We start from the raw sequence: 23,437 nt of genomic DNA on the forward strand, positions 1-23,437 counted from the left end.
GGGAGGTAGGATACACCATCACCTGCCCCACTGGAGATCTAGAACATCAGACCACTGGGGTTTTAATATTGTCCAAATAGGCTACTCCTTCCCCTTCGTGAATCCCCGCCACCCACTTGCGACAGGCTGATGGAGGACCATCTCTGCCAAGAAGTGCCTCTCTCTTGGGCAGTGGAGCAATATAGAGGGTGCCGATGCCAGAAGTAGGTTGTGGTTCTGGTTATCGAGCTAGTGCAGATCGGATGTATGCTTTCCAGCAGGCAGAGTTGGCAATTTTTGTTAAGCACAAGCTCTTTGAATCTGCAAAGATTGAAAGAGCACTCGAAGCAGAGCCACAAGCCCCCTCAAGAAATGCATCTACGCTGAAACTTTGGGTTAATTTGTAACCTGGTGCGGTGCCTCGGACACTGGCCAGTTACAGATGAACTCGTCCGATATCCCCATGTTTTTGTCTTTAACCCAGCAAAGCTTTGCAGTGAGTACTTCAAAAAGTTTATTTGACTTCCCTTTTACTTGTTCTATGTTTGCCGGACTAACTGTGATAGTTTAAATCACCTGCCGTGATGAGATTTTCTTAATTGTTTGTCATGCAATATCCCTCCTAACCAGTTCGTCATGCCCTCATTAAGATCATAACTTGGTCTTGACATACCAAACATGTCTGCTTTTCGAACCTATGCATAGTTGCTCGTGACGTGTTTCCTGACTCTGAAAAAAATCGTCCTCTTTTGCAATTACATCAAATCATTGTGTGACTAAACTGTAGGCAGTTTCTATGCAGCCATTCTGCACAATCTTCTTTCTAGATAAATTGACAGTAAGGAATCGAAAATGTTGGATCCCATCCATGTTGGGCGGTTGATCATTCCATCAGTGTTCTTTGCTCCCCCTTTCCCTTCAAAAGAGGGAGAGAGGCTCTATCAACTGGACCCTCTAAAAAAGGTTTGAGTTTTTATATTGATTATACCAAGGCCCGTTTAGTGGACAATCAGCTCTGTGTGGGTTTTCTGGTGCAAAATAAAAAGGCGATACAGAAGAGGACTTTAAGGTTCATAACTCTTTGGATCAAAATGTGTTGTGCACTGGCCAATAAGCGGGCCCCTGAGGTTTGTAAAGCTCATTCCACCAGGGCCAAACCCATTTTGATTGCATTGACCTGTGGATGCCTGTCCTTGATATCTGGCACACTGCGACATGGGCATCAATGCATACATTTGGAACAAACTACTCCCTTAGTATCCAGGTCTGACAGAAAGGGCACATCCACTGCTTGGTTCTGCATGACTTTTTGATTTGAGTTCATTCTTCAGACCCCCATTTTTTTGGGAGATACTGCTTTAGTATCTATTCTAAGGTGAAGAATCGACGGTTAGAAATATCCATCAGAAGAACATGTTACTTACCTTTGGTGACATTCTTTCTGGTGGATACTCTAACCGCAGACTCCTCACTTCCCTCCCAACTCACCTTTCTGTGAACTGACCTCTTTATAACACTTGAACAGGTCCCAAATTAGTGAACAGCACAGTTACCTACAAATTTTCACTTAAGCATCTGAGAGTGCAAAAAGGAATGAGACAAAAACATGAAATCAGTGTGCAGGGTGGCTCTTGCACGCTGCTCCTCTTTGTGAAAAGTTGGAAAGTATGTAATCGGCGAGGAGCCACACAACACCACTTAAGGCTGCCAAATTATGTAGATCCAGTTTGATGCATGAGAAATACTCTAATGTAAGGAAACTGTGGTTAGAGTATACATCAGAAAGAGTGTCACTGAAGATAAGCAGCTTGTTTGTTTCTCTGCTGAAGAAGAGATGCCACTGAAAAATCAGTGAGCACGAAAACATAGTTTGGCATCAAAGCAGATTTTGCAGTCAGGTAATGCATAAACACAGAGTTTTTTCCTTTTAGACACTTCCCAGACATTGACTCTGACACTAGGGATTGATATCCCTTATCAATGGGGCTTCTTGCATATTATATGTTCACTTGTGTAATTTACTCGGCGTGCATGGTTGTTACCTGGCATCGCATTGACGCAGGTGTTTTTGATTACATACCATAATTGTCTACATTGTTATCTGACCAGTACTACGGTTACACATATAAAGATACAGGTATCTAAATATACTTCAGTATCCCTGATGAAGTCTTCGATTAAGACGAAACACATGTTGGCTGTGCTTGGATTAAACAGGATATTAAGGCTGTGCCTGGACTGTTGCTTTATGTAGAAGGCACTGGATATTGCTATGATTGTACTTGTACTTCTAAACTTGATACTTCTTTTCTGTTTATATATGTATGCAATAACATTTTATTCCAAATAAAAGTGTTTCCAGTAGAAAGTTTGACAACAGAAAATTGGGATTCTGTAATTTTAATTATTTTGAGCTCCAGACTTGTGTTAAATGTTTTGTATGACACTGTCCTTGGACAGTGTCCATGATTGTACTTCTTTACTGCTGGAGTGTTGTCTGCTGTAGCACGAGTAGTTTACTTACTAACCACAATTCGTGGGGGGGTTTCAGTGCTTGTTGTATTGTTCCACTGCTGCTACTTGTAGTAGTTAAGGTTATGCCTTTCAGCCAGTTGGTCCACACAGCCCGCACCTTCACGCTTAGCCGGATCCTCGCAAGCTCCCCAGGTTATTCGCGTTACCATACGCCTTGCCGCGGAACTATCGGCTACCCACCACGTTGTCGATATCCGGGCTCCCGCCCTACGGCTGCATTGTTTTCCGAACGCTTCCATACGCACGTTCCGGCTCCCTCGGAACTTCAATTGTATTCAAGAATTGGCCTGACTCGCACTTGACGGACCCTTTTACTCCTCCCATTGGCTCAACGTCAATTTGGTTCACTTCTCCGCCACCTCAGATTCTCAACATCCTTCGAGTCCCGGCCTCCGTTATTCATGTATGTGACGGTACCTGACGGGCCATTTTTCTCCTCCCATTGTCTCATCGCAATTCTGGCTCAATTTCCCGCCTCCACGGATTCCTGAACATTCCACGAGTCCCGGACTTCAACACTAACCTTCGCAATTGATTTACGTGACGCTTCTGCGCATCACACACCACCCAGTGTGGATCAATTTCTTCCCGCTCCGGGCACTGCTACCTCCCAGGCAAATAATTGTCATTCTCCTGTCCTGAAGAGATCCCACCACTCGCTAAGGGATCGAAACGTCGTCGACAACCATTTCTAAACTCCATTGTATCGCAAATTGAAATGTCGGAGTATGAAATGTCTTACTGACTTTTTGTTAACAACTACCTTCGAGCACCAAAAAGTCACCTTTTAAATCACTTGCCTGGGTACCGGAAATCGGTTGATTTCCTATTACCCTGCCACCAACTCACTCACTGTTTTACTTTTTCTCACTATTTACTGTAATTTACTAGTATTTTCTGCATTGTCTTCAAACATAAAACCCAATTTTTCATTGTACTAATTGTGGCATCTTAACTTACTCTAATTGAATGGGACCACTGTTCCTTTATAAAAAAGCAGGTGTTTTTGATTACATACCATAATTGTCTACATTGTTATCTGACCAGTACTACGGTTACACATATAAAGATACAGGTATCTAAATATACTTCAGTATCCCTGATGAAGTCTTCGATTAAGACGAAACACATGTTGGCTGTGCTTGGATTAAACAGGATATTAAGGCTGTGCCTGGACTGTTGCTTTATGTAGAATGCACTGGATATTGCTATGATTGTACTTGTACTTCTAAACTTGATACTTCTTTTCTGTTTATATATGTATGCAATAACATTTTATTCCAAATAAAAGTGTTTCCAGTAGAAAGTTTGACAACAGAAAATTGGGATTCTGTAATTTTAATTATTTTGAGCTCCAGACTTGTGTTAAATGTTTTGTATGACACTGTCCTTGGACAGTGTCCATGATTGTACTTCTTTACTGCTGGAGTGTTGTCTGCTGTAGCACGAGTAGTTTACTTACTAACCACAATTCGTGGGGGGGGTTTCAGTGCTTGTTGTATTGTTCCACTGCTGCTACTTGTAGTAGTTAAGGTTATGCCTAAAGAGAACTTTCAGCCCCAAAAAGGACTTTGACCATGAAAAGCCAATCACTCCTACAGATTACAGACCCCGATGTCTGCACTTTACTTGGCCGTTACTCTGTGTTCAATTAGAGGACTTGCTGACAAATCTTGAGTTAGCCAGTTGGAAGGGTATGCATCATTTCATGAGCCCATTTGATGATGCTTTGTCACAGTGCATGATCATGAATATGTGCTCCATTGTTTCTGAATATCCCCTCTATATAAAGAAGCAATTTTCTCCACAAGGCCATCACCATTTTATACTTGAATGGCATTCCATGGTGCCCAGAGGGAAGCACAGACACTTGACACTGGACTGGAAACATTTTCCACCTAAAGCAATTTTTTTAGTTGAAACCGCATACCATGCACAAGCAGCAAACTTGTATATAAGTTGTTGCTAGAATTGATTAGTCATCTATGAGTGGATTCCTAATCACTTTTATGTGTCAAAAAAGAAATGCGGACAATGTGGTTGTGGGAACCACAAAAAATGTTGGGCCTTTCAGGTTTACAGCTAGTGCCTTTTTACAATGATGGAAATTTTAAGCAATTACAGATTGTATAGTATGTGTGTGAGCGCATGTAACAGTTGTCTAATGTAATAATACTAACAACTTGGTATGGACCTGCTAGGATGTGTATTGGTGATCTTGTCATTCACTACGTTTCAAGAAGTGAGAGATATTCTCTCAAACTTGCTTTAGCTTTCCTTAAAACTTAGTCAGATCTACAGTGTGTACTCATAGAAACACTTCGTGAAAGAGATGTATATGCCAGAGATCTCCGAAAATGAGCCCAAACTAGAGCCAGGTACAAAGTTGCAGATCTTAGCCTATACCACCTTGTTTTGGTTGCGTTAGTTTGCCTAAAGAAAATATTTAAGATCAGAAATCCAAACTGCGCTCTACCATACAGTGAGGAATATTTACCTTTCGACTTTAGTAGCAAAAGTATCTGCTTTTTCTCAGGCCTTTTGTTAACCAAGCATAAACTGTAGAACCTTTTATTGTTTGCCTCTTATTAAATATAGGGAAGGAACTATGTAACCTTGCAAACTAGTAAACTAAAATGTTCTACTAATGAAGGAATTGTTTTATTGGACTGACTATTGTTTTTTCTCTTTTTGTCTGCACGTACTGGCAGTACCTTTAAAACAATTGCATTAAATTCATCTCAATGGTTGCATATATTTTTTAACACTCAATCCTAATTATATATATTCTTCCATTTCTGTTTCCAAGGGTGAGTTTTAACAAAATCTACCATGCCATTTTCAAACTTTCAACCATATTGGTTAGTTACCAATATCTGATAGAGACATCTAGCCGCAGATTCCTTAACATAGAATATCCCCAGGCGTCAGACTGGATCCGGAAAACGTTCCGCAGCAGCACCTCTGCGTGCCGGGGGCGGCGCCACACAACTCCGCCCTGACGTCGTCCACGGACGTGTCGTCCGCAGAGTCAAATATGCCCCTCCCGGCACGCTGACGTCAGTTTTCTCCTTTCCGCGTCCCAACGTGGACCGTGTAAAAACCAGCAGTTCCTTGGCCTGGTTTTTAGGCCTTTTCGACCCCTTCTGTGTTGCCGGAACAGTGTGCAATGCCTTCGGGTTTTAAGGCTTGTGAAGCCTGTGCGCGTCAGATGTCTGGCACTGACCCGCATCTCCTCTGTATGTGGTGCCTCGGCGTGCACCACGACTCCAAAGAGTGCGACGCCTGTCAGAGGATGAAGCCCAAATCCCTCAGAGAGCCCCGTATGAAACGGCTGTCCGGTCCAGCACCTTCGCTTCACCGCTCTCCCCCCTCCGGATCGAGCTCAATCCAGAGGTCGTTCCCGCGAACGTCGTTCGGCATGTAAGCGCAAGCACAAGCGGCAAGCACGGAGGTCCTCCTCTCATTTGCGTACTGCTGGCGCCCACTCCTCTCGCTCTATGCCAGGTAAGGGCGCCCGGCAGTTGCTTTCTCCATACCCTCCCTTTCCGGGGGTTGGAGCGACGCGTGCCCAAATGGAGGCTTATTCTATTGCACTCAAGTAGTTCTTTGGGTCCCCACCTCTCCCTGGAGCGCCTACGGGTCTCAAACAGGTGAAGGTCACTCATGTTGGGTCCTAGCCGGCAGATTCTTCCTCGGCGTCTGTTGTGTGCATTGACTCTGGTTCCGGATACGATACAACGCCGACGGGTCACGGCCCAGTGGGTCCTGCCAGTCACCCGTCCAGCCCACCCTGTCATCTTCGCATAGCCCTGAGCGGCTTCCTGCGTCGATGCCGACGCCTGGCTTGACCAGATCGGCACATTTTGCAGTGGGATCGACGTCGGACGGCATCCACGTCGAGTCCTCTCTGGAGGTAGTCGACGTCCAGATGACTCCAACCCGGCGTCGATCGACGCTGGTGCCACCTTCCAAGCTTCCTCACGAGGTTACTGCTCCTCCCGACACCTCGGACGTCGCTCCGACCTCCACACGGTGTCGATCGACGCTGGTGCCGGCAACAATCCAGAGAGGTGGATGCTTTTCCGGATCGGGGGCCCATGGTGCAAGTGCCTTTTGTTGCCTGACCTTCGGGTCAGTCTCCGGCTCCTCCACTTTTGTTGTCCAGTGGACGGCTTAGTCTTTAACCGTCTCCTACCGACGGCTTATCGCCTAGCCGGATGGCGACTGAAGCTGGTGCTGCCTATGCACGTGCCATTCACAGGGTGACTGCTATTCTTGGTTTTCAGCGTCCTGTGATCCCCCTGCTGTCTGATCCCTTAATGGATCTGCTCCATATGGAGCCTATTGAGGTGGAGCCTTTGCTGCCATTTGGCAGCTCTTTATTTGACATTTTACGTGGCACGTGGGCAAGGCTCTTTTCTGGTGACCCTGTTGATCGGGCTATTGCTCGTAGGCACTGTCCTGCTCCGGGTGATCCACTCTGCCTGTCCACTCACCCTACGGCTCAGGGACTCGTTGTTCAGAGGCCTTTAACTTGCAGTCTTCATCCGCCTTGCCATTATTACCTCCCACTAGGGAGTCTAGGTGGCTGGATGCGTGTGCTCGACAACTTTTTGCCTCTACCAGTGCGGGGATCCGTGCATTGAATACTGCGTGTGTGTTCGCGCGTTCATCCTCAACCCTTTGGGACTGGGTCGAGAACCTTCTCCCTTCTATTCCAGAGGAGCCGTTGTCACAGTTGCTTCAGCTTCTGCTTGATGGCAGGGGAATGGCGCACTTTTCGCTCCGTTCTTCCCTTGATGCCACTGACTCTGTGGGACGAGCTCTTGCTCGATCTGTGGCTTTGCGCCGCCATGCATGGCTGCGCGACAGTAGTTTCCCAGATAATGTTCGAGATGCCCTCAGAGATCTACCGTTTAATGGTGTGGACCATTTTGATCCCCACGTGGATTCGGCAGTCTCCCGGCTCTTGGCCGGGTTGCCATAACTTTTGCATAGTTCTGTGCCTTATTTTCCTACACCTCTATCATAAACTTGTATTGTAGGTTCCCCGATTGCTGTCCACGGCTGTTCAGCCTTCTCTGATGTTAGATTTCAGCCGTATGGCTGGCTTAATCTTCGGTTCAGTCCTCTGACTGCGTGTTTTGCCCAAGAAGATCCCCTTATCAGGGGTTGACACTTACCCTATGTGGGGTATATGCTGGTGCTGGGCGACTGCCTTGCCTTCGTACGCTCCTATGGAGTATTCCTCACGGACATCCTTCGGGGAGTCCCTTCCTGTCCTTTGCTCTGCGATCCTATTATTAGCATCGTCCTGTCGCACTTCGGGTGCCTTTGGTCCCGTTTGTCTGTAGTGCTTCTGACCTTGCTTTTACGGCTCACACCGTCTCCGTCGCTGTGTGGCAATGTTTAGTACTATTAGTACAAACGTGGGCACGCAGCCCTTATTGGGATCGTCCTCCAAGGTACTAGATTAGCATTTATATCTCTGCTGTATGTGGCTTCTTTTCTCACCACTTCTCCTACGGCGTTTTTTTCCACATTCCCTGCTACCCCGCACAGGGGTTTCCACACTTTTGCTTGGATCATACTGTGATTTTTCATGGGGCATATTTCTTCGGAATACTTTCTTATGTTCTGGGGCACTGACATTGATCCTGACTGTTACCACAACTGTGGATCTTCCCGGGCAAGGGGAGGATGTTGCTCTTTCCTTGATGCGGTGTCCGTGGTCACTGACCCGGTGTGCTTGTACCACCACCTCTATGTGGTGCTCGGCTGCCTGGTCCCCCTTTTTGGGCCGTTGCCCTCTTGATGTCATATGCATCTGAGCTGCTCACGCTGCCCTGCAGGAGGCCTTTCTTTCTTCGTGTGGTTCCAATGTCCACACGATGTGCTTAGGTGCCTTCTGGTATGCTTCGATGTTTTACAGTGTCGCTCCTACTTTGATGCTAGGCTGTGTGCCATTGGCGCTTTCGCCGGTTGTAACAGACCGCCTATGTCTTGGCGTGTCTTCTATTTTACTATCGGCCTTTTGGCCATGGATTGGCCGCCTGCAGATGTTGTCACATGTGTCTAGCTGATGCAGCTTGAACAGTGCTTCTTCCGCTAGTCTGCATACTGGGCCGGTATGCTCTTTCTGTCATACCGGTTGCCATCTCTGTGTTTTGCTTACGCATTACATCTGGTGGATCTCTCAAACCCTAGGTCCAGTTCCACTTCTGACGTTGTCCTCAGATTCCTTTTAACTCCAGCATATCTAGTATGTATTTTTTGTTCCATACCGGCACTTGCTGGGTAGGAGTCTGCCTTTTGCCTCCGTTGCCCCTTGTGTCTTGCAGGCGCAAATTCAACAGTTTTTTCCACTGTTTTGCCTGGTCGACTGGTAATCGCTTTTTGTTTTCTGTCGACACCTCGGATCCCTCGGGCCCTAGGCTTCGCTCATCTCCCTTTTCGAAGTTGTGAACTCTTGCTCCAGCACGCGCATTCTGGCTTTGGACTTTTCCTCTCTCAACCAGTTATACACAAAAGGGGTTTTCGTGCTGTACTTGTTGGCTTGTGGTACCTTTGCCTTCCATTGTTCTCCGCTCTCTTCTGAGCTTCATGGTCTAGGAGTTAGCTACGCTGACATCATTGTCCCCACTGTGCTTCGCCACATTATTGACGGACAAGTTCTCTCTAGAGCTTGGTGGGGTTCAGTCGCAGACCCCCCTCCTCTATGGGTATGGCTTTGGTATCTATTCTAAGTTAAGGAATCTGCGGCTAGACGTCTCTATCAGATGAACGAGTTACTTACCTTCGGTAACGATGTATCTGGTAGAGACATAGTCTAGCCACAGATTCCTAAACACCAGCCCGTCCGCCCCGTTCTGCGAGGACCTTTAAAATTTGGGCTTTCTATGCTCGCCTCCCTCCGGGTGGCTTGATCCTTTTTTTTTTTTTGTCAAACCATTTTTATTGCAGGACCAAGGACAACGTACAGCAACCAGGATACATGTCAATAATGCAGGGTTCCCATCCTCCCCTTAATCATTAATCCGGGTAGTATACACAGCCGTACTGCCCACATCCCAGAGGCCGGGCGGCGTCATATAGACACATGGCACATTAATACGAAACTGTCAGGAGCATACTTCCGGTGAAGAACCCCGCTGCCCGCTTTTGATCGCTGTCCCTCTGCTCCCCTAAATACCTACAGAACGTACAATCTACTTTCAAAAAACCCTTAAACTTGGGAACTCCCCCTCCACCCTCCCTCCCTTGTGCCCTCCCGATTGCGCCTAGTCAGGAACATATAGCATGTGTGGCGGGTAACAGGAAAAATGCAGTAATCCCTAATCGTGCGTGCTTGGCAGGGGGGCCTGTGGTACGACTTCGTCCGCTGCTTCCTCAGAGTTCTCACCCTCCTCCCCACTGGCTGGGCTATCTCCAGGTGGCTTGATCCTTCTGCAGGGTGACACTTTCACTTCACTCCCACAACGAATGCTTCATTCTGCTTTCATAGCTCTACTCCGCCCATTTTCGTAATTGGACGGTATGCTGATGTGTCATGTATCCATTCCAACCCTGCGTCCTGGGTTGTACAGTGTGGGTTCTATTCGTGTTTTTCCCAACCCCCGCGCTCCCTTTCTTTATCGCCTTGGGGTCTCTTAGCACCGATGTGCTCCATTGGTTTGAGGTCTATTGGCTCTGCCACATTTTTTTAACCTCTTATTGGGGATACAACGTCTCTTTCTGGTGACGTCTTGTGGTCAATTGTCTTAGCTCCTATGTTCCGGATTTGCTGTCCTTCACGGTTATACATTAAGGTTGCGGACTTTCTGTCGTCTGCCATGATGTTGTTTACATCTTCATTTACCTCCCAGGGTGGTTGCCAACACTTTTGCAGGGTTGCTTCTCAGAGCGGTGCTCTGCTTTTTCCCTTTACTAGTTACCAATATACAGTGCTTGGCACTTTCCTTAATGTTGCTGTTTTTCATCTTTCCATGTCTTTTCATCATTTTCGCACCCTGTTCCAATAGTCTACCAGTTTTTTGGTGGCGGCTCTGCGTTGCGGTGCGTTAAAGTTCCTCCGACGAAAACTGACGTCAGCGCGCCGGGAGGGGCATAGATGGCTCCGCTGACGTCACGTCTGTGGACGACGTCAGGGCAGAGCCATGCGGCGCCGCCTCCGGCGTGCAGAGGTGCTGCTGTGGAAAGTTTTCCGAATCCAGTCTGATGCCTGCGGATATTCTAAGTTAAGGAATCTGCGGCTAGATTGTCTCTACCAGATACATCGTTACTGAAGGTAAGTAAGTCGTTCATTTAGGCCTCTTTGAAAGTGAAATTAGTGGGTATTCCAAGGCCTAAGAATTTTTTTGTCACAATTGTATTCCAGTAAAGGGCTTGCAATAATCCAGAATATTATAGTGTCTATTACAGTTGGGTCACAATAACATTGCATATAATCACATTAGCTCACATACCGTAAGGTAGATTTTGGTTTTAACAGTCCCTTATGCAACTATATAAATTTACGGTCTTTGATAACCTAACCTTTTTGGTATTATTAATTGATTCGGTTAGCCCCCCTCTCACCAGCCAAGCAGATGATGAGACTTAATTCTTAGATTCATTGAAGGTGTTCTGTAACATGATCAATTATTATTTGCATTATCCTTTTCCTTTGCTCATATTTGGACCTTTTTCCCACTACCCGCTTCTGTAATAAATTTAGGTAAATTCTTCAGTGAAGTACCATGCATGTTAGCAAACTTATCCAGTTTTATTGCATTTTCTGTATGATGTTGAATAATCTAAGATGCTGGTCTTTTCTCTGTATCTTAATCTAAAAAAAAGTCCTGCAAAAATAAAATGTAGTTTAGTTCCAGATATAGGTTAAATGAATGGAGTGTTTTTCATATAAATGTAAAGCAGTTGTCCTCACTGGTAAGCACTGCACTTTGGAAAGACTGTTAAAGGCAACTTTTAAATCACAATTTAATTGCACTGCTGTACTTTCTACTTGGGCTCCACTCCTCGGTTCAGTCTTATTAAGTTGTACGTTCTCCTTTGACAGGTATCGGAGGCAGTTGTTTATCACTTCTCTCTGCCTTGCGTTAAAGAGGTCTCGTCTTTCCTTTTACCTTCACTTGTGACGGGTTCGCATACACTAGCTTTCTCTTGGATCATATGCCCTAGCTCCAGGTAGTATCTAGTCTCCCCTTGTGCATCCATACAGCAGATGTGCCAAAGCCGGTCTGTATCCACACAGGCTAAGGCAACACTCTTGCAATGGGATGCTGTCCCATGGTTTCCAAACGGGCATGGTAAGATTGATCTTGATACCTCTCCTGAGTATGGACTCCGCTCAACACCTGCCAGTGACGACAGTGCTTCTTACACCTTGGTTATGTGTAGTGCGGTCGAAGTCCTTGACCTTCCTCACCCCACCTTGGAGATCAAGGCTGATGTATTTATGGAGGTTCTTCAGCTGGGGCGGATATCTACTGAGGTCCTCTTACTGTTTAACAAAGCCCTTACGGTTACCTTATTGAGGGTATGGGCTGTACCATGCTCTAGCCCCCCCCTTGAATCTCCAAATTGCATGACGCCACCACTGTAGGTGATCCTGTGTTTTTCTCTGAGCACTCCTCAACCGAATACTTGGTGCTGCAGGTGTCTGCGAGCAAAACTAATCCCAACACATTCCCAACCACTCCTCACTGATAAGTTGAAAGGTTCACCAGTTAGATGCTCAGGTCAGTGAATGCCAGCTACCTGCTGGAGCGCTATTCTCAAAACCCTTTGGGGCTCGGTGCCTCAAGTCCTCCCAGGTATCCCTGACTATCTCCGACTGGCTCTTACCCAGGCCATACATGATAGTTGTGACCCAGCCAAGTTCACAATATGTTATGGTTTGGACACTGCCAATTCCGTTGAACAGGCCATCGGCACCAGTGTCTCCCTTCGCTGCTGTGCTTGGCTGTTGCCCCTCATGGACATGCTGTTTGACGGGACTCGCCTGTTTGGGGACAAAGCAAGCTCCTCTCTTGAGTTGTTCAAGGAGAGCAGGGCCACTTCACACTCCTTGGTCTTATCTGCCCCATCTCGTCAGCTGCATCAGCCCTACCGTTCCTTTTGGGACTTCGGTAAAAGTACCCTATACCTTCAGCCAGTTCAGCCTCAGCTCGTCGCCCAGTAGTGCCGCGACCCCAGATACCATCGCCTCGGTGGACAAAGCCAGTGGGCTGCTTAGTCCTCTATCCACTTACAGCCGACATGTCAAACCCCTTTGGGTGCAGTTGGTGAAGCACAGCCACTTGGTGGGAGGCAGAATCAGACGAAACTTATTGAGTTTGCAGGTCATATCATCAGACTGGTGGGTGCTGCATATTGTTCTGAAGGCTATGTCATACCCTTTGTTTCTGCACTGCTTCAACTTCCGCCTCCCTGCCCAGTGACTGACAGACGGCCGTATTTTGTTTTGCAGCAGGCAGTGCAAGCCCTTTTGGCCAAAGAGGCTATCATGAGTGCCCCCACACCAGAAACAGGACCTGGTTGTTATTCCTGCTACTTTTCTGGTTCCCAAGAAGCATGGAGGCCTTGCTCCGATTTTTGACCTGCACCCGCTCAAATACTTCCTCCAGAAGGATAAATAAAAAAAATGCTCACACTGGCCCAGGGTCTTGTCTGCCCTCGACCCTTGGGACTGTATGGTGGCTCTGGACTTGCGAGACACCCATTACCATATGCCCAACGGTGCTACCTGCAGTTCATGATGGGGCAGGAGCACTTTCAGTTTTCTGTGCTCCCCCTTTGCTTTACCAGTGTCCCTTGGGTGTTCAGAACAGTGATGGCGGTGGTAGCAGCGAATCTTCAGAGGTCAGGGGCCAGTCTTCCTGTGCCTCCACGACTTTTGAAGGGGGGCTCGCCCCACAGTCATAAACTACCTTCAGACTACGTTGAACTTCCTGTAATTTTCGGGGTTCACCATCAATGTGCCAAAGTCACACTGACTCGTCTCCAGGCACTTCCCTTCATCAAAGCCATTCAGGATATGGTTCGGTTGTCCCCAGGAAAGGGAGTCCACAACATTCAGGCTATGATCCTGATCTTTCAGCCTCGGTCCTAGTTTTCAGTGACATTGACTCTAAAGCTGCTGGGAGTGATGGCCTCCTGCATCCTGCTAGTCAAGCACACCAGTTTGACTATTTGGGCTGTACAGTGGCATCTGGAGTCTCAGTGGTCCCAAAATTAAGGGGATCTCTCCAACCACATTCATATTTCAGAGGAGACTGCAAAAGATCTGCAGATCTTCCAGACCCAGAATTGTTAGTGGTGACTGATGCATCGCTTCTGGTTTGGAGTGGCTGTAGGAAGCTGGCTCTTTATATAGTGGACCAAAGTGAGGTATAATGTGTAAAGAATCCAAGCAAACCCCAACTGATTTACAGAGGCACAAATGACACCCCAAATGCTCTTTAGTGGTAGTGTGGGCAAGCAGTTAAGCATATCAGAGGGTGGTGCTAAGCATTTATTGCACACACACAGGCAGTACAGGAGACGCACTCAAAGAAATCCAACACAAATTTTTTAAATGACACGCACTTTAACAGTAATTTAGATACAAAGATTATTGGAATCCGGGAAGTACTTTCGAGTTATGAATTTTTGGAAACGGTAATGTTAGCCTATGGGGGAAAAACATGTACTGCATTGGGGGACTTAACAGCAACTTACAGGACTATTTTTCTGGACATAAGGGGAGTATGGGGCAAGGTCCAAGGCAACACCAACAGGTCACTTCAGGAGGCTCTGGTGCATCTTGGTGCAGAGGTGTTTTACAACGTTGGTTGCCCCATTCACTTCAAAGGGGAATGGTCTGGTCAGAAAGAAGCTGCAAGCCGTGACTAGGAAGGGTCAGTCTGGGGGAACCCATGGGGGGGGCTCGACTCTTGAGATGCTCAGGCACGTAGAGACACCATTGGTCCGCTTCTCCTTGGGCTGTGGGGCTTGGATGCAGTGGTGTCTTTTGGCATTGGGTTCGGAACTGAAGTCCCTCGTGGTTGAAAGGGGGCTTGTGGAAAGAGGCTCCAGGTGGCGACAAAGTCCAGTCTGACCAGCCCAAGGATGAGCTGGACTCTTGTGCATCTCAGGACCCTGTGGGCACTGTCAACTTCCTGTGACTTGGTCTGTGGGGTGGAGAAGCAGAGGCACTTTGAGGTGTCTGGTGGCGGCAGTCAGAGACTCACTTCTTTGTCTTTGGTTCTCGGAAGGGGGTCAACAGGACAGCTAAGCCACTCTTGGTGTGGGTCTCACTGTCCCTGAAGTCCCTTGGCGTGCAGGTTGGGTTTTCCTCTGCGTTTGGGTCTGGACTGGATACAACTAGCCTTGTTTGCTGCAAGGGGTCTGGTACCCCAGGTATTGGTACTGCACAGCTCCAGTCAGTCCTGGCATCTCCACACATGGATGGAGGACGAATCTGACCCATAGGAGCACAGTAATCTCTTCCTGGGCTGCTGCAGCATCTGTAGTCCTGATAGGCGGCAGGAAAGTAAATGGACCTTGCTTCTTTTTTTTACCTGCAGCTGCAGAGGAGTAGCCCCTCTACTCCATATGAGTTTCTTTGGCAATCAACGAAGCACTGGCTGACCTCCGGGTTTCTTGGAGTCTGCACAGGGACCGGACGAGTCAGTTGCTCCACAAGGGTCCAGTCCAGCTGGCAGGGTTGGCGCCAAGTCAGTCATGGTCCTCTGTTCTCTGGTCAGCAGGCTTCTTGGTCCACTCCTTCCTAGTGTCCATCAAAATCGGAGGTTGTGGTATCAGGGGTGCCACCTAAATTCTTATTTAGGGGAGTTACAGGGAGTGTCAAGTAGTAGCCAATGGCCTACCTACCTTTGGGGTGGCGACACCCTCTATATGGCCACTTCCTATGGGGAAGTGGGTATAACCCTGATGACCTAATTCCACCAAAAACCAAGATGGTGGGATTTTTCTAGTCGTGCTCACTTCAGGTAGCCCCCCTTTGGGGTGGAACTAGCCTGAGGGTGAACTCTCCTCCTAACTATCTGATTTCCTCACCTGTCCTGGTGTCAAATGGGCCCTGGTCAAGGTATGACATTTCCCCTGTCCGGGAAAATAACCACTTCCTCTTGGGAGTGGGCATAACCCGGTCTCAGAGTTCCTAATTCTACCAAAAGCAAGATGGTGGAATCCTTCTTTCGTGGAGCACATCGAGCAGCTCCCCTTAGGGGTGTGACTAGCCTGGTGGTGCAACACTCCTATTAGCATAGTTAATTTTCTGCCAGTCCTGGTTCCAAATGGGCCTCAGGTCAGGGGGTGCCATCTCCCAGTTCTTGGGGATGCCAAGGTTGCATTATCAAAGGCGGCATAGAAACAAAGAATTAGTGAACTCCAGACTTTTTGGTGACCGATCATTCATTGTCTTTCATAGAAACCTGAAGAACATCTGGATTCTTACCAGGGTTGCCTGATTTTCATCACTTTTTCAGTGACCATAGCAATGTTTCAGATTCCACCAAAAATATTCTGTCTTTTAGAAGCAAGAAGAATCCTTATTGTTTATGAGATAACAACCCAGTGACCAATGCATTGGAAAAGTCTGCATATAAATAAAACGTTGCAGTGTTGAACACTGTTTTTCAGTTGGTAACAAGTTAAAATGATACATTCACCTGGGAGCCAGCACTCAGTTTGTGAAACAACCCCATTCTTGCTTATTAATGATATGCTGCCACTGGAGACCGGCTCATGTGCATGAATTTATAAAACATTGTTACCTTGGATGCAAGATGACACAAGCATTTTGGAGCAAGGGGTTTTAAGAAATGTATCTTCCTCTACATCCACTTCTGATGCACGTCCTTTAAGAATGCTGCTTGCTATTCTACATAGTGTATACATCAAAACAGAAGTGCCCTGCAAAAGAAATGCTGAACTTGTCTTGTTCAACAACTATCCAGCATGGCAGCTATGAGGGATTCATTTGTATTTTCCCCATATGCCCTGTGAGAAGAAATGTTATGAAATGTAATGAAAGTGGTCCTGCTAGGTCTTTGAAGATTAATCCTCAGATGGTGCAGAGACTGACCGCAAAACTATAGTTACAGGTAACCATAAATCTTTCTTACTCACTGTAATGACTCTTGTTCTCCAATTCGTAGGCAGTCCTTCCTCCTGACAGGTGATTTACCTGCCTTACCCACTTTGAGTTAATTTTGCTGTACACACCCATTTATTACTATGACGGTATTGGTTCTTGAAATATGTTAATCTGACTTCATATAATCCTAATGTAATAATCTTGTGCATAATATTTGCTATCCTTTCTTCTTAAACGTGCCTTTTAATTTTTTTTGCCCTCAGCAAACTGCCCAGAATGGATATCTTTCGGACAGCAGGTTAGTACAGATCTGCATTCTCTATAGCTGATCATCGGTACACTGTGAGGAGAAGCAGGCCATGCAAGACCAATATTGTTAAAGAAAATAAAGAGAGCTAACACTTCTCATACTTTCTCCTTTTAATAACAGACTCTTCCAGGAAGCCTTACCTCTTAGCACACGCAAAAGAAGACAAATGTTTAGGTACCTCTGGGTTTCTTGTCTTCTTTGGTGGTCTTTGTAATTTTGTTATGAGTCTAGTCTGTGTTTGCTCTCAACATGCATGAGCTCTTATGGAGTTTCACTTTTGTATTTGCATTTATTTTGCTGCCATTGTATTGTTTGGGTTTTCCAACAGATTGTTGATGAGGTCTTCCTTTTGCTAAATGTCAGCTCTTCCCTGGTTCACTTAAGTAAAATATCGCCTGACCACAAACATGCACTGTTAATGTCCTCTTGAGAGCCACCATCCCACTCAATACATTGCAGAACAGAATGTAGTTTTTTATTGATTATTTTTAGAGTTTATATCAAAACTAAATCTTTCAGCTCTTTGAGAATCCTAGGTTATGGCCTTAAACTTTAAATCAGTCAGCATAAAAGATAACATATTTAACAGTTCACTGAGGCTTAGCAATGGAGGACATTGTATTCGTAGCATGTGTTTTGGCCGCAGATACATATGCTTAGAATTATCCTGCCATCTAGTGTTGGGCTCGAACGATTACAAGTTGTTTTTCTTCAAAGAAGTCTTCGAGTCCCGAAGCATAGTAACTCCTCCTCCAGTGTGCATTTGTGCATGTTGCTTGGCTCCTTTGTTAGATTTTTTCTTTTCACCATCGGGTTCGAATGTCAAGATCGCAGCTCCGAGACCGAACCTTAATTCCGCACCGAAACATTTGTGATGCTCCTTTTTTCTCTGCAATGCAACACATTTCCCATCCGAACAACATCAGCTGGTGTTATTGGTAATTTCACAACACCGGCTTGGGCGTCAGACCCTGAACAAGAAACAGAAGACACAGAGGAGCAGACTACGCCTCCAGCTATGCAGATAATGCTGGCTAGCAGTGAGGACAGCTCAGACTCAGACCCCTGTTCCACACAGGGGCATGTGAGTACCCCTGTGAAACTTGCCCAAACTCTCCCACCCAAACTTACTTTCAGACCCTCATTGCCCTCGGGCCATGGAGGCCTCCACCAACAGGTGCCCAAACACAATTCCACTCCACCTGGAAAGCCTTCTACTAGCATCAAAAAGTATAAAGCATGAAAGTTTGTTTTGGCGCTAGCACCGAAATATACCACATCGGCACACCCAGCGTCAGGCAAAGAGTCAGCAGATCCAAAAAAAGTCTTGGAACCGAAAGATGGTTCATCTTCAAAGACCTCCGCATCGAAACCGGCACCTAAGCTGTCGTCATCAAAAGCACATACTCAAGACTTCAACCGGTGCAAAAAGCTCTTCAACATCTTCCACATCTTCGACTCCGAAAAGCACAAAGAGTAACACAGAGCCATGGCACAACCAGTTGCAGCCTATTCTTGAGTGCTTTTAAGACAAACTAGACAAAGGACAAAAGAATCTTTTCATACACCCGGACACTGGGAAAGTAGGCACCAAGCAACCACCAACTGCTACTGTTACGCTTTTTAAAAGGAAGAACACATCTGAGGAGGACATTGCTGAGCCTGACCCAACCCATCAGCCAAAGAAGGACAGAGGCATACGCCCAATTTGTTTCCCTCCTTCTCCTCCTCCAACTCCTATTCCATCTTCACCTAGTCTACCTTCAAGGCCAGTGCAGACGCCCTCTCTGGAACACTTGCCTTCTCATGGGCCACTTTTATCACCACCTACTGGTGATCAACCAGAGGAATACGATATCCCTTATTTCACAGACCCACAGGGAGCTCCCAATACCACCCATGACCTATGGTATGTTTAGGATATCGATCCACTAAATGATACAGATCCTAACATCTATCCAGCCAAACTCTCACTGCCAGATAATACAGCATCGTACCATGATATTATCAGTAGGGCTGCTGGATGTATCCCGCAAGAGGAGGATTTCTTGTTTGAAACGCTGAATGGACCACAAAAAAAAGCTAAATCGCTCCCTATGCGTAAAGGTATTTTGGCTTCCACACACAACATATTTAAAGAGCCAGTTAAATCCAGGGTAGTCACCCCTCGAATTGAAGAGAAATATTAAGCTTGCCCATTGGACCCTGACTATATTAAGGGCCAAATCACACCAGATTCATTAGTGATACACACAGGCAGGAAAATAGAAAATTCACAAGACACAGGTGATGCACCTCCTACAGATACAGAGAGTAAGAAATATGATGCTGCAGGTAAACGCGTTGCAGCTCAAGCAGTCAGCCACATGTGTATTGCAAATTCTGTAGGACTACTCTCCAGATACAATTGTGCCACATGGGTTGAATTGCAGGAACTACTGCAATACCTCCCTGATCAGTACCAATAACTTGGTGCATAGTTGGTGGAAGAAGGCAGGGCTATATCTAATGCCACAATACAATGTGCCCCAGACTCCGCCGAAGCAAGCGCCCATGAGGTTAACACTAGTGTCTTAATCAGACTTCACGCAAGGCTCAGAGTCTCCAGCTTCAAAGCGGATGTACAACACCTGCTCATTTTACCATTTGATGGACAAAATCTTTTTGGGCAACAAGTGGATGAAATGCTTGAAAAGTTAAAGACACTGAAACCGCTAAAGCAATGGGGGCCCTACAAACATATCAACACTGTGGTTCCTTTAAAAGGGGTCAGTACAGGGGTGCAGCCAGAGGGGGTTCCTCTACTGACTCCGGCACTAGACATAAACAACAGGGCTCCTATCCGAGTACATTTACATGGGGATCTTTCTAAAAACAAAATTATAGAAATACAGGTAGTAGTAATGGAACCACTACTAAAACTCACATCCCTCCAGAACGGTGACCACCTCCACCCCACCACATATATCACCAGTCGGGGGGATGTTTAAAACATTTCTATGCACACTGGCAGGACATCACCACAGACCAATGGGTACTATCTATAATCAAAGATGGGTATTGTTTAAAACTCAAACAAACACCACCAACAATACCACCAAGAACACAAAATATGCCACAACATCTTCTTACCCTTTTATAGGACGAGGTTCTATCTCTCCTTCAAAAAGGGACAATAGAGATTGTACCCTTACAACATCGAGGACACGATACTCGCTTTATTTTCTCATTCCCCAAAAAGACAAAAACCTAAGGTCTATCCTAGATCTCAGGCCACTCAACAGTTACATTTCCTCAGAACACTTTCACATGGTCACACTGCAAGAGATGATACCACTGTTACACCAAGGAAATTTCAGGACCGCGTTGGACCTCAAGGATTCATTCTTCCATATTCCCATTCATCCAGCACACCAAATTTATCTACGTTTCCAACTCAAGAGGCAACACTCAGTTCAAGGTGCTACCCTTCGGTGTCACTACAGCTTCAAGGGTTTTCACCAAATGCCTTGCAGTAGTGCAAGTAAGTAAATAATTTATTGTTCAGTTAATTAAAACTCACAATGTAAAAACATTAACATTGTTTAAAAACCGCATAAAATCCATCCTACTTTTCTTTTCAATTTCTGCAATTCTCAATCCTAATGTCTAGTTAGGCCCAGAAAATCATGTCAAATTTAACTGCCAGTGCTAAAGGATGTAAACATGGTCAGTGCAGTTTAGCCAGTCATTGGCAGGTCCAGATTGAACATGCCAATTTAAAGTGCCAGTGCGTTTGGATAAACATAACCAATGCTGTTTTGCCAATCACTGTTCGCTTTGGGACTTGCAGTTAAGTCTCTTCCACTGTATCGAAGAACTTTGTAAGTCTACAGTTTAGTTGAGTTGCAGCTAGATTGAAGCAGAACTTTACTGCCTGCCTGCAAGTTCTGATGCTGCTCTGTTTGAATATTGGATGGAGTAGAGTGTGTCTGATGTCTATTAGGCTTGGGCAGATACAGATCGTGCACAAGGTCCTCGCTTCCCGTTCCACAGAGGCAGCAGATTTGCTCTCCTTATGTCCTTTTCCAGGGCGGTAGGTGCAGGAGGATTGGTAAAATGCCAAAACATAGCCTTAAATTTGTTTCTTTTGTCTTCATTTTAACTCCTGTGCTTAAATAAGTTTGTGGTTTAAGAACTTAGTAATCATTAGGCACTGGCCAGCCATTTGCCCTTTTGGCCAGGATTTCTTTGTCTTCAGTTATAGATGTAGTTCTTGTCGCTTTTGTTACAACCTTTTTGAAGCTCTAATGAGCTGTAGTGGTGGCCCACAGGTTAGTTAGCCCCAATCTCTTTAGCGAATCGAGCAAGTAGTCTCTGGTGGGTGAAGTTTTGCAACATGTCAGTTCGATCCAAATATACAAATTTAGAGTTCCTGGCTCAGCACCTCTGATCTTGTACCAGCTTTTTATATATGCCCCCTCCTTTCCACTGATTGTTTCTGTAAGCCAAATTCTATGCATATTTGGGCAGGGGACACCTAGTTTGGAAGGTGAAAAATTGCTCCTTAAGCGCTGGTGATTATTTTATCCAGGGCAATCTCTTCTCTCCCTCGCATTGATTCGCTCCCATATGTTAGCATTTGTTGTAGTTTTGCTCGAATTACCTGTAATAAAGAGTCTAGGGTTAAATCTGGCTGAACCTTTCTTCCTGGCTTCATTGCTAGGGAGCTCATGTGGCACTTCTGGCACAGGGCCTCCAGTTGGGGGCTTGTATGAGCCTCTACTGTCCAGTAAGACTCCGAGATATTTATATTTGGTTGCCAAGTCTAGGTGGTGCTCATCCAAATACCAGCTCAGCTTTTTCTTCATAAGATAATTCACGGTCATGATTTTTGTTTTGTTTAAGTTTGTTTATTGCATTTACTTGCGCAAAGTTGTAGTGGTGGTTCATCTCAGAAGGGAAAGAATACATATTTTCTCTTATCTAGACGATTGGCTCATCAAAAGTTCAAGCTACCAACAGTGTCTTCAAAACACTCAGCAGGTTATCAACCTGCTACACAAACTAGGGTTTCCCCTAAACATGCAAAAGTCTCATATGCGACGATTGCAAATTGAGCTAGGTGCAACACTCCTCACAGCTATCCCTCCTATCAGAGTGCATCTGGCACTGGCCAGTCTATCACAAAATCCACTTCCTTTCAGAATACCTACCTGGGGTGGACAACGAATTCCCAAATATGCTCAGCAGGACACATCAGCAGGTACATGAGACTGAGATCAACTTGCCACTACTCCACTCCTACTTCAAAAGATGAGTAACATCAAACATAGTCTTGTTTGCCACTCTCCTCAATGCTAAATGCCAAAGCTTCACCTCCAGGTTCCCCCACTGTCAAACCAGGGGTAATGCCCTACGGATGATTAGGTTAGGAATATTTTCCTGTGCTTTACTTTCTCTCCAACTAATTTCATATGTTTCAGAAATTAACACCAACATCTCTAAAACTAATCCTAATAGCCCCAACATGGGCACGGCAGGCATGGTTCACAACCCTACTGCAACTATCTTTAGTGCCACACAAGAAACTACCTCTTTGGCCATATCTATTCATTCAGGATCAAGTAAGAGTAATCCACCCCAATCCCAAGTGGCTAAATCTAGCGATTTGGCTCCTGAAATCGTAGAGTGCGCATTTACAATTATCATAAGAATGTATGGACATCCTTAAACAAGCTCGTAGGCCTACAACTAGATCATGTTATGCTGCAAAATGGAAACAGTTTGGGCATAACTGTTCAAGTAGCACATTCAGCCTTCAGCACCTTCAGTACAAGACATTATAGGCTATCTCTTCCATCTTCAGCAAACAAAGCTTTATTAAACTTCTCTCATATTATACTTAGCAGCACTAGCTGCCTACATGCACAACATACAATATATGTCCCCGTTTAAAATACCAGTGATATAAATATTCATGTAAGGACTAAAAAGAGTTATCCCGTCTACCACTCCACCAGCTCCAGCCTGGAACCTAAACATTGTCCTTACCAGGCTTATGGGGCCACCATTTGAACCACTTCATTCGTATAAACTCAAATTTCTAACATTGAAAGTTGCCTTTCTGGTAGCGATCACTTCTTTCAGAAGAGTAAGTTAATTACAGTCCCTTACTCTCCAAGAACCTTTCTTTAAAATATTCCCAAACAAATTAGTTCTGCTGAGTAATCCAAAATTTCTACCTAAAGTGGTCTCAGTCTTTCATGCAAGTCAGACTATAGAGCTGCCAGTGTTTTTTTTTCCTAACTCAGAGCAGCAGAGCGAGCCCTACATACACATTTGATGTTAAAAGGGCTATCATGGTCTACATTGATGGAACACAATCTTTTAGAAAAACACTAAAGCTTTTTGTTGCTCCTAACAAACCTCACCAGTGGGCAATTATATCCTAGGCAGGAATTGGTCGACTGATAGTTAGATGCATTCGAACATGTTATCAAAAAGCCAAAAGGGTGCTTACGGTA

General features: G+C 45.6%; 1 protein-coding gene across 4 annotated transcripts in view; it reads left to right on the top strand.

The window, feature by feature from the left end:
• R3HDM2 (R3H domain containing 2) overlaps window positions 1-23,437 on the top strand; it is a 761,481-nt gene that overhangs the window by 451,864 nt on the left and 286,180 nt on the right. For 3 of the 4 annotated variants that reach the window (XM_085654624.1, XM_085654622.1, XM_085654623.1), the window contains one exon: window positions 16,885-16,919. In XM_085654624.1, the coding sequence (XP_085510750.1) occupies window positions 16,885-16,919 (35 nt within the window). Of the gene's footprint in view, window positions 1-16,884; window positions 16,920-17,051; window positions 17,106-23,437 lie in introns of all 4 variants that reach the window. The other variant, XM_085654627.1, reaches the window with a different exon arrangement.

Source organism: Triturus cristatus, chromosome 4_1 (assembly GCF_964204655.1).
Source record: "Triturus cristatus chromosome 4_1, aTriCri1.1, whole genome shotgun sequence".
Classification (NCBI taxonomy): Eukaryota; Metazoa; Chordata; class Amphibia; order Caudata; family Salamandridae; genus Triturus; species Triturus cristatus.